Raw genomic sequence first — 11,959 nt, forward strand, 5'->3', positions numbered from 1 at the left:
AGAGAGGCGAAGGGGGGTTCGCTGCTCTCTCTTTCCCCTCCGGTACACAGCACCGTAAGAGTAGTGTGGAGCTGCATTAGGTAACGCGAGATACAGCTGATACTTGCGCATTCGTTTATGTTATCGATCAGTATCAACAGTCCTGCCAGTAAGGTTACTATAATATCAATACTACTTTAGTTATAGCCTGATATATGATTTGCTAACTTTACAATGTTGTGATGTGACTGACGTTAGCTAACATTAAATGTAGCTAACGCCGGTCACTCACCAAGACAGCTGCTCTGTTCTCCACTGGTTCTCCACACACCAAAGCTCCATTTCTCTCTGATGGCCGTTATTTTTTCTAATCCTCGGCTGCTCCTGGTCTCTTGGACGCATAGCAGGCTCCTAATTATAATCATATGCATTCGAATATATATTTTCAACCTCTTCTGTGTCAAAACTAGCATTGTGAGCCATGTTTATTCATACGTGAGACCGGCCGCTCTCCCCCATGTTACGTCACGTGCAGAGGCTTTTTTATGCGGAAGTGAAAATGTCTTACTAAAACGACGCCAGATGTCACTGTAGTGTATATTTCTGTATATTTTTTGGAAAATCTAGTGTATTCATCATTTTCCTTCACATTTATTCACTGGTGTCTCTAACCTGCAAGTTGCTCTTTAAGTAAAATGTAGGTAGGCCTACTTGAGCATTTCCATTTTTTGCTACTTTGCGCTTCTACTCCACTACAATTCAGAGGTAAATATTATACTTTTACTACACTAGATGATACCTTGAGTTACTCTGCATATTTGGATGAAAGATGTGAAATATAATCAACACTTAAATAAGACTTAGTTACACCTGGAGTAAATTCACAAGCTACCCTGCAGTATACAAAGTCATTAAAATAGCTTCACCTTTACCAGCTTTGATAACACTTTAATGCATCATTAATTATAATCAAACCATATCAGTATTCCTACTTCTACTTTTATTAGAGTAAACGATCTGAGTACTTCTTCCATCTCTGATAATATGTGGTATTAGTACTTTTTAAAATGTAAAAGATCCAAACACATAGGCTATTTACACATATGCAGCGCATACTGTACACATTACAGCCTACAGAGATGCACACATAAATACTGTTATTGAAGATGTTATTGGAAACTAAAGAGATGGATGCTAAATTAAAACTTGTTTCACAGGATCCAACCCAACTAATTAGAGGTCAATCACACAACATCAGTGGCGGCGCCAGGGTATGGCTGGGGTAGGTTATAGCCATACCAAGAAATGGCTTAGCCGACCATGACCAAATGATGTTAAAGTAAGCATGTTGAGAACACGGATTGCGGAACTCTACCGGTCGTGTCTACACAAGCTGATCCTGAAGTGCACGTTACTGACGCAATATGGTTGAGACCATTCAGGCTTATGCTAGAGGGGTGTAAGGAATAGTCTAAGTAGCGGGGGAGTTTTATACACTAAAGGTGTGGAAATTCTCTCGCGGCCGCAGTCAGATCAAAATGCCTCCGAATGCATTTGAATAGACCTACAGCAAATCAGAGCAACGAAACCTTGGGTCTGCTGTGTCATGCAACTGATACGTCACGTTCACACTGAAAAGTCCCCAAACTCGCTCAGAGTAAAAATGCAGACAGACAGCAGAACTTCTAGGATTAATTGTATATTTCGGATGGATAGATTTGTTCTTAAACGCCCTCGCATTGAGGTACAACAAGTCGAACAGGTGCTTTAATGCGACCCTTACAAGAATGCCTTTACGGATTTACACAGACTCATATGCATTTCCCTGACTCTGCCTGTGACCTCTGCTGGCTGCGAACGCAGCTTCTCCTGTCTCCGTCGCATCAAGAATCATCATTATCTAAGAAACAGCATTGGTGATGAACGGAACAGCAACCTGGCTACTATAAACTATTAATAACCTATTAATTACTAACCTGACATTTTCGCTTCCAACCACAACAACCGGCGGACCGTGCTGCTTTGAGAACGTCAATAGTGAGTTTTGAATATATTTTGTAAAAATGGGTCATTTGAAAAAGTGTTTTGTATGACAATAGAGACACAGGCCACCTGTTTTGAGCTGTGTCTGTCTCTCTCTGTTTACCTGTTTAACTTTTCTTGTTTCTGCCGATGCGTAGCATGTTGTAACAACGTGGAATTAGCAGAATAGGCTATTTTATTGTTTAACTCACACCTGTTGCTCTCGAAGTAATTTTAGCTGATAAAAGGAGACTAATAAAAGCCTCACGCGTGGCGTTTCACTGTCAAGGGGGGCGATATAGCGTGTATGTAATTAAATTACAAATACTGACTCGAGCCCCACCACTGTATGGGTTAGCCCTACCATAGACTACCCAACAAAGATACTCTGGCACCGCCACTGCACAACATTGATGATCATTAGTACCATTATTTTCAAAGGTGTTTGTTAGTGTGACTGCCTCTCATTATAATGCCTGATATGTCACTCCTGGTGGAATGAGTCCACCCAGTTAACCCCTTCTGGTCCAGGGAGCATGCTGGTTACCATGGAGACCCACCGGCTCCTATAAAAGTGATCCTCCGCGCTCTCACCTTCTTGACTCTCTCGTGAAGGAGACTCCGAGACCGGATCCAGCTCCAGCCGATGAACCGCTCTGAGGAGAACCGGAGCTCCTCCGCCTTCACCTCCACCCTGAGCCCCGCCGCGGACTCCTGCGTGGGGGTGGCCATCCTCTCCGTGGGTCCGTGAGTTCAGTAATATATTGAAGTGTTTTTCTTCAGTGATAAAACTAAATATAAATACTTCTCATTTAAAAGTTGTATTCTTTTAATAGGCGATCAGGGAAAACCAGGAAGTAATGCTAGAGAAACTTCAGAAAAGTGCTCTCATTTATTTTAGGTAAGGTTTCTATAGCCTAATAGTCTCTGGGGTTAATTCATAGAGCCTTTTTTTTTAAGTGTATATTTATTTAATTTATTTATTATACGTGTTTTTTTTTGTATTAATAGCCTTTGGGGGAATCATGTAGCACTTATTTTCACAAAAAGTATGGATATATTATATTTGTATAAGAAGCTTTTAAGGGATATTAATGGAGCAATTCATTTTACAAAAGTGTGGATATATTTATTATAAGTTAGGTTTTTATATAAGAAGCCTTTTGGGGAATGAGTGGAGCGCTGTTTTTCAGAAGTGTGTGTTAATTAATTTATTATATGTGTGTATTGTATTAATAGCCTTTGGGGGAATCAGTACTTATTTTCCAAAAAAGTGTGGATATATTAGTTAGTGTCTTATACGAAGCTTTTAGGGGATATTAATGGAGCAATTATTTTCACAACATTTTTTTTTTTTTTTATTCGTTTATTTGGCAGGGACATTGCTCATTCTGTGTGGATATATTTATTATAAGTTAGGTTTTTTATTAACTTTAGGGGGCATAATTTAGCACTTATTTGATTTAAAGTGGACCTATCATGGTATTTTTAGGCAATAGCATAGGTCTCAGATATATGAAAATATATAAAAAACATGTCTATGAAGTGTTTTGCTCAAAATACCAAACAGATCACCCATTCTAGCCATATCCCTCTATTTCACTTCCTGTTTCAAAGTGCTGATTTGAGGTATAAAGTTTAAAAAAAAGAAAGAATTGATTAAAAAAAAAGTAGGGGGCTGAGCTCATGCGGAGATTCTACCGGCAGATTATGCGGTGATGAAACGCCATATCATGAATTATCAAGGATTATTTCTGAAACAGTATCGAGCTCAAAGGCTTTCTCTCTTGCCGGTTATACATAAAGGTGAGTAAAATCTGGATCAGCTCCGTTTTTCCCCCCGCTTTTAGAGATTTGGGTACGAAGGAAAAAAGAGAGGATTTTATTTTCTGACGTTGCGTGAGTTCCCTGACACACCGGGGACACATATTTATGTATAAAATACATCAAAAAGTGCATTTTGCATGATAGGTCCCCTTTAAATTATTAATTATACTAGTGTTTTTTTTTTAAAAAGCCTCTGGGAATTGATGGAGCACTTATTTTCAGAAAAGTGTGGATATATTTATTATAAGTTCGTTTTTTTTTACAAGAAGCCTTTGGGGGAATCAGTGGAGTACTGTTTTTCAGAAGTGTGTGTTAATGTATTCATTATATGTGTGGTTAATCAAGGTAATTAAGTACATTGGATTAAAATATACGCCATGTAAATTTAACTAGGAATCAGAGAGCACAGTGCTCAAATCGCCTCACTTATCTTCTAAATCATTTATTTTTTATTGAGAACATGTGAAAAAGACACATAGCTGGTACAAGTAGAAAATAGCACAGCAGAGATTTGGGTGCTTGAATTCAGCTTGTTAGCTCAATAGTGACTAAATGTAGACCACCAATACTGAACTCTGATCATAATGTTGTGAATATGATACCAGTGTATAAGACCAAACTGAAGAGAAGTAAACCGGAAAAGAAAGTAATAAGGACATGGACAATTGAAAGTAGGGAACAGTTGAAAGCCTGTTTTGATTGGACAGATTGGGACATTTTTCAGGAAGGTTCACTAGATGAAATAACTACTGTTACCAATGACTATATCAACTTCTGTGTAGAACTAGTTGTTCCCACTAAATAATACAAATCTATCCAAATACTAAATCTTATGTGACTAAGGACATTAAAACCATTATAAATACCAGGAAAATAGCTTTCAAAAACAAAGACTATGGAGCACTTAAACAGACAGAGAAAGAACTGAAAGTCAAATTGAGGGAATCAAAACTGGCAAACAGAGAGCTTTTGGAAAATGCTTTTAAAGCCAAAAACCCCAAAAAGGTATGGGACACCATGAAAAACCACGACAGGAATGTCATCCTCAGCTAAACCTATTGTGACGAACAATGAATTTTGTTTTGATAACGAACTAAACACGTTCTTTACCCCGTTTTGAGTCACTGGATAATTCTGCAAAGTGCACTGAAATGCTCGAAACCATAATACCTGCTTCCTCTGACAAAATTACCATCAGTGTCGAAGAGGTCAGAAAAACATTTCAGTGCACCAACACCAAGAAAGCAGCTGGGCCAGATGGGTGCAGCGGTCTTCTGCTGAATAACTTTGCTACTGAGCTGGCTCCAGTGTGGCAACCCAGCTTTCAGGCTTCTATTGACACACACACCATCCCTCTGTCATGGAAAACTTCACACATTAAACCGCTGCACAAAATTCCATGCCCAAAAGAACATAAGGACTACAGACCAATAGCCCTCACCTCAGTGATTATGAAATCACTAGAAAGAATTCTGCTCCGATTTCTTATCAGTACAACACAAGACAAACTGGATCCATACCAATTTGCCAATAAACAAGGGTGCGGCACGGACGATGCTGTGGCCACTCTGGTTCACATCATCACTAAACATTTAGATAAACGCAACACCTATGCAAGAGCCCTCTTCCTAGACTTCTCATCAGCATTCAACACAATACAAGCAGACAAAATGGCCAAAATGGAAGTAAATCCATACCTGATTTACTGGTATGCTGCTTTCCTCACTAGTAGAGAGCAACTTCTGAAGGTTAACAAAACCCTGTCATCTGCCATCACAACCAATGTAGGGGCCCCCCAGGGCTGCGTGAGTTCAGCTGTGCTCTTTACTCTCTACACTGATGATTGTCGTACCAACACACCAAATCAAGTCATCATTAAGTACTCTGATGATACTGCAATAATATCTCTGCTCAGTAACACAGACGACCCTGAGCTGCACCAACAGGCTGTAAATCAGGTGGTTGAGTGGACTGATAACAATGCTCTTGAGATCAACACCAAGAAAACTGAGGAAATCCTTTTTGACTCACCATCTGACTCCCATAAAGTCCCCATTCATTGTCATCCATACAGATGAAATCAAGCAGGGAGTTTCATACAAATACTTGGGTGTAATGATTGACCATCTGCTGTCATGGAAGGATCACATTGAATATCTGAGCAAAAGGACAAAACAAAGAATTTATTTTTCTCCGCCGTCTTAGGTCTTTCGGGGCGAGCAGAGAAATTATTCTGTTGTTCTTTACATCTGTGATCATGTCCATTCTGCAGTACTGCAATACTACCTGGTACAAATGTTTGTCAGCAGCTTTAAAATCAAAACTGCTCCACCTGTTAAAAATCTGCTCGAAGATTGTTGGTCAACCCTGTCAGAGACTCTATGACTCAGCCTATCATAACAACCTAGTGAGGCTGTCCAACAACATCATCTCTGACCCAAACCATGTTCTGAACAGTGAATATGAACTGCTACCATCTAAACGGAGATACAGGGTTCCACCATTCAATAAAGTCAGACTGAAGCACTCCTTCGTGCATCAGTCAATCCTCACAGTAAACACAGAGCTAAATCCCAGATCAAATGCACGCTGAAGGTTCTTTGAGCAGCTTTTCTCTCACTGATTGTGCTGTTATGTTAAATGTCTGTTGTTTGTGTTTCATGTGTTGTGTCTGGATACTTGTCTGTTGATGTTGGACATGGAGCTGCTGTGACGCAAGTCAAATTTCAGACTTGTCAAAAAGTCAGTAAGTGCAGTTTGTATTATGAAATGTCTTCTCCTCTTATCTCCTGTCCAGTCCTGCTCTCTCTCCTGGGCAACGGGCTGGTTCTGCTCGTTTGTTACCGCAGGAGGACCAAGTTGGTGGGCTCGGAGCTGCTGTGCGTCAACCTGGCCCTGGCCGACTTCCTGGTCTGCATCTGCTTCTACCCATTCTCCATCATATCCTCGTTCAGCCACAGCTGGCTGGGAGGAAACATCACGTGTGTGTACTACGGTCTCGGCTGCTTCTTCTGCGGCCTGTGTGGCATGTTCACGGTGGCAGCCATCAGCGTCACCCGCTACATGAAGATCTGCAACAGCTTGGTTTACGGTGAGGGCAGTGAAAGGATGTGGATTTACAGGGGCCCATTTGCTTTTTGGGTTTTCCCTTTCCTGTAGTGTTAAATAGGTTGGACCCTGCTTAGAACGCCTCCATTGGACTCCTTGGTTTACTTCCATAACATCATGAAATCAATATCTAACAGTAACGTTTCTATCGAGTGGCGAAGTCCCTCCCTTTCCGGTGGACCTCCATCGGACCTTATTTTGGAAAAATCATTTATTGAAGTCGATGGAGAGAGAAAGATGATCTTTTTATCCCGTTTTAATTGTGCAACGAATTACACATATGATGTTTGTCAATTTAAAAGATAATTTTGCAAGTCCAAAAAATACAAATGTGTCGTAAAACTGTGAAGTAACGCATTTTTGTGTGTGAAGCGCTCAATGAACTACAACTCTGGTCTTGCATACATCACCAACACCAAGATGGCCGTCACGTTAGCACATTTCACCTCTTTCTTTCAGAATGAAGTGAAAAGTATTAAAATAGCTGAAAATCACTACAAGTCTGGCCATGTTGAGAACTGTACATACACAGAAGGGGAGTTAGTCGGTTCCATAAGAGCCAGCATGCGGGACCGGCTTTACAAGGTTTTGGTGAGTAACAGGAATGTAATGTGTAACGTTAATGTATGTGACTCTAGGATTTGTAGTCTTTCTAGTTGCGTATTTTTCATAGTCTTATATTTCAACAGTTTTAAGACAAACTGTGACTTTTTTGATATGGAAATGATTTGTTAAGATTGACAAACATCATATGTGGAATTCAAGGCACAATTCAAACGGGATCGAAAGATACGTTTTCTCTCTCCATTGACTTCAATACATCATTTTTCAAAAAATAAGGTCCCATGGGGCGGAAGTAGATGGGCGTGACTTCTTCACTCTATAGGCTAACGCCTAGCGCTCCAACACATTGTGCGTGATAGGATAGGGGCGGGACAAGCGGTCGACCAACCACAACAGAGCCGGCCAGCTAACCAATCACAGCAGACTGGGCTCTGGTTTCAGACAAAGGGTGAAAAGAGGTGCTGCAGCACAGGAAATATGAGAAGTAGTAGATTTACAGCAGGAAAGATATATATATTATTTAATTATTTTCATTATTGGTGAATCCTTTGGCTTGTTAACATGTTTTGCCTTTGCTGCATTGTTATGCAATTGGTCTGTCAGCCTTAATAAGCACTTCTCTCTGGTTGTAGTCTTTCATTCTCTGATTTATTTTGGTTTAACAACACACTTTTTTTATTCTCAAAGCCGTCCTGCTAGGTTTACGAGAGACAACGTTTTTAATGACTGTCTCTTTCTTCCTTCTCTCAAGACGTCATAATTGATATTAAAGAGCATTCTTCCAGATGATTCAGCAACACTTTTTTAAATATCTCATACAAATGGTGATAACGATGCGAGAATGTTACATCGGAGCTTTAATCGGTGTTTGAAATAGGCCTACCTGTCTGTGCATAAATGGCCTCACTTGAGCTTTTCCTTTTAAATGAATTGATTGACATTTTACAGAAAAATACGTGTTTTCTATTTTTTACTGCACCACTTTCATGTCTTCACAGTGTGAAGCTAAAAGCAGCACCCAGTTAGAGGAGGAATAACTAGCTCTGCTTTTCAGCACCTCTAAAGCTCACTAACTACCACATATATATTATTTGTTTGAATCTGTACAAAAATAATTAAACTTTGTTCTACAGATTTCGGAAAAATAAGAGGACATAACCTTGAGTGAGCTTAGTGGTGCATGTGGGTGTTTTGTTTTTGTACCTTTGGACAGAGCCATGCTAGCTGTTCCCCCCTGTTTTCAGTCGTTGTGCTAAGCTAAGCTAAGTAGCAAATTAGCTCATTTTAGCTTTGCTTAGCTACTTTATTTAAATGTCTCTACAGAGTGCTGTATCAATCTCTGTGTACATGTGCTATGACGCACATGCCCAAATGCCTTATGATCTGTTTAATTCATTCAAGTATAAGCATTTAATACTTAGAATTGCTACTCAGTGACATATTTTTAAGGATCATATTGCTTTATTATTATATTATGTTTTATATAATGCCACAAAATGCATTTTAATTTTAATTTACATATCAGGGCAGTGATTTTTATGAAACCTCATTATACTTGACCTTATAAGTCCTTAAAATGCTTTATAATGTGTTAGGATTATTGTTATTAAGTATTTATGATTGTTATATTCATACTGTGCTCTAAACAGAATACAATGCATTGTAGACATGGGCGTCATAGAAAATGCTACCTCAATGTTTATCTCAGCGAGACAGAAAGCAAACTTGCCAAAATGTTGAACTATTCCTTAGCAATAAAGCAGTGAGATACATTTTATAGTGTATAACTGCTAGACAAGTGTTTCCAAACTAGTGGAAAGCGGTCCACGGAACATTTCTGAATGGATCAAAAGTGACTCTTCTGACTTTTCTTCACAGATGTGTGGTTAGAAGAATCTAACATCCGGCTGATGTGCTTTGCCATCTGGCTGGTGGCCCTGGTGTGGTCCTGCCTCCCTTTGTTTGGATGGGGCGAGTACGTCCCCGAGCCGTACGGCCTGTCCTGCACCGTGGCCTGGAGGGGCTACCACTCCTCCACCAAGGACGCCTTCTACATCATCTGTACCTTCGCCGTCTTCGCGCTGATCCCCGTCGTCCTCATTGTGGTGTCTCAGTGTCTGATCCTCGCCAAGCTTAACCGCTATTCCTGCTCTTTGTCTGCGAGGGGCATCCGCAACAACATGCGATTCATCGAAAAACGACTCTCCATGGTGAGAAACTACGTTTTTTCCGGAATTACTTCACTGCAGTGGCTTCCTTAAATCTAGGCATCTACAGTTTTGCTTGATTTAGATTTTATTAAGCTAGTTTTAGGGTTTAACTTAGTGAAGAGCACTCAATAAACAACATGGGGCTGGAATGGTTGGAAATGGATCTATTTTGCAATGGAAATATTCAATTTATATTGATGTCTATTTGTAAAATAATGGAGACACTAAACTAAATAAATTTGAAAAAGCTAATTTACCAGAGTATTTCCATCCAGTTCCACTTTTGAAGCAAATGTTTTTCTTTTTAACCGAATAAATTCATTTAACAATCATAACTACTTTGTATATAAAAACACAGGATATTCTTATATGATTTGATGCAGCACTGTATCATAAATCATTTGAATTTTATTTGTTTGTGATAAAAACCTAATAATATTATTGTATAATGAGATTTAACAGCAAAAAAGGCCATTCTTCAAAATTAGTATATTTACTTTTAATACTTGAAATAGATTACTTTTACTGATCTGAGTAGTTGTTCCGACTATATACTTTAGCAAATGACTGGGGTTATGGTAACAAAACAAATCACATTTGAGGTTTATAAGCGCCTGAATATTCATGTCAGGCTGCGGTGAGTAAGGCACATTTCTACACACTAAGCTTCTGCTTCAAATGAGGAAAAGTTTCCTCATTTGCAACTGAAAATAAACATTTAAACATGTGACTGATACTGTCACTTTTTCAGGACAGTCATAACTTACAAACATTGATTTTGATAGGCTGCTTGACCACATTAGCATTGTATTTGTTTTTCTACAGTCTCCAAGAGACCAGCTTTAAAGGATTACACCCCTAATGATTCATTATTTATTTACAGCACTAAAGTATTTCCAATGTAGTAATGTATCTTCGGTTATCTGTTACTTCCTCTTCCAGATGTTCTTCTGCGTCAGCCTGGGGTTTGTGATTGCCTGGGCGCCGTACGCTATCGTGTCCTTTCTCTTCATTTTCCACGAGGAGCAAGTGTACATGGCTTCTGAGGGATACCTGTTTCCCGCACTCTTCTCCAAAAGCTCGCACATCTACAACCCGTTCATCTACTTCTACTTCAACAGGACGTTTCAGCAGGAGCTCCGCCACATGCTCCATTCAATCTGGCCCAAGCTTGGAGGAAATCGAGTGAGTGTCCACGTCCCCATCGAACACCATTTTCCCATTCATATCCAGCTGCAGGAAAGAAGACGTGTCCTGAAGAAGAGCGGTGGTGTTTCTCAGGACAGAACTAACAGCAAAAGCAAGGGCAAAGAACAACACAAATGCATCACCAACAACCAGAAGCAGGTTCAAACCTGCTGGGAATCAATGGCGAAAGAAGTCCCCAAGATTTTGGAAAAGAATCCTGGAAAAGACACCAAGCCTGTGTCCTTATGAACTCAGTTTCACTGTTTAAATGGGGGATTTATCTCAGAATCAGGTTTAATACCAGCGAGGTTTACACTTACGAGGAATTTGACTAGGTGTTGTGGTGCATACATAAAAGTAAAACAACAATCTAAACACAGATAGAGAACTAGAAAAAATATTAAAATAATAAAAAATATCGTAAAATATAAATATAACAGTATTTACATTGCAATGGAATGGAATCCAAAGGAATCAAAAGCAATAAAATATGGAATAAAAAAAATCGGCTGTAATAAGAAAAGAAAACGGATATTGTTGTACATTGTGTGCATTAATGTAATGCACAGAGTCTATGATGTGGCTGAGGTAAAGTGTCAGGTGGGGGGGGCGGGCCTTATTGATGGGGGGGGGGGGGGGGGCGGGCCTTATTGATGAGCGGAGGGGAAGAAACTGTTAAGGTGGCGAGAGACGCCTTTGGTTGGTTTTGAAACCAACCAAAAAGCCTGGTGTTTCAGTGTATTCTCTCAAACTAGTGCTATCGCTAGAGTGACATGCAGAGACGAAATGTATCTGTGGGTGAAGTGCTGTGTCATTCCATATCCTTCATTTCCATTGCATTCACTGCATTTGTTCAAAGTAATTCAATTCATCCATTGGAAATTCCATTTAGATAATGATCATGTTCCAAGTGCTGTGTTTTTTTTGTAAAGTGCTATATATAAGAGTTTCTATGTGCCTGTACAGTCCATCAATAATATTTTGTAGCTGTGTAGCAAAGCTTGTCCTTGGTTCTCAAAGCAACTCGACTTATGGGACAAAAACGTTATGGAAATGTCAGG

The 11,959-nt window shown here is 39.6% G+C and overlaps 1 protein-coding gene across 4 annotated transcripts; it reads left to right on the top strand.

Moving 5' to 3' along the window:
- Window positions 1-684: 684 nt before the first annotated feature.
- opn8c (opsin 8, group member c) lies at window positions 685-11,502 on the top strand. 4 transcript variants are annotated; one of them, XM_079646781.1, is made up of 5 exons: window positions 685-744; window positions 2,533-2,744; window positions 6,626-6,919; window positions 9,379-9,710; window positions 10,653-11,502. In XM_079646781.1, the coding sequence occupies exons 2-5, from the start codon at window positions 2,648-2,650 to the stop codon at window positions 11,145-11,147; spliced, it is 1,218 nt and encodes a 405-aa protein (XP_079502907.1). In that variant the 5' UTR covers window positions 685-744; window positions 2,533-2,647; the 3' UTR covers window positions 11,148-11,502. The 4 variants fall into 4 exon arrangements, with proteins under 4 accessions (XP_079502907.1, XP_079502905.1, XP_079502906.1 ...); XM_079646779.1 differs by lacking the exon at window positions 685-744 and adding an exon at window positions 1,479-2,016 and having other exon boundaries at window positions 2,514-2,744; XM_079646780.1 differs by lacking the exon at window positions 685-744 and adding an exon at window positions 1,479-2,016.
- Window positions 11,503-11,959: the final 457 nt, after the last annotated feature.

This window comes from Notothenia rossii (assembly GCF_949606895.1).
Source record: "Notothenia rossii genome assembly, chromosome: 8".
Classification (NCBI taxonomy): Eukaryota; Metazoa; Chordata; class Actinopteri; order Perciformes; family Nototheniidae; genus Notothenia; species Notothenia rossii.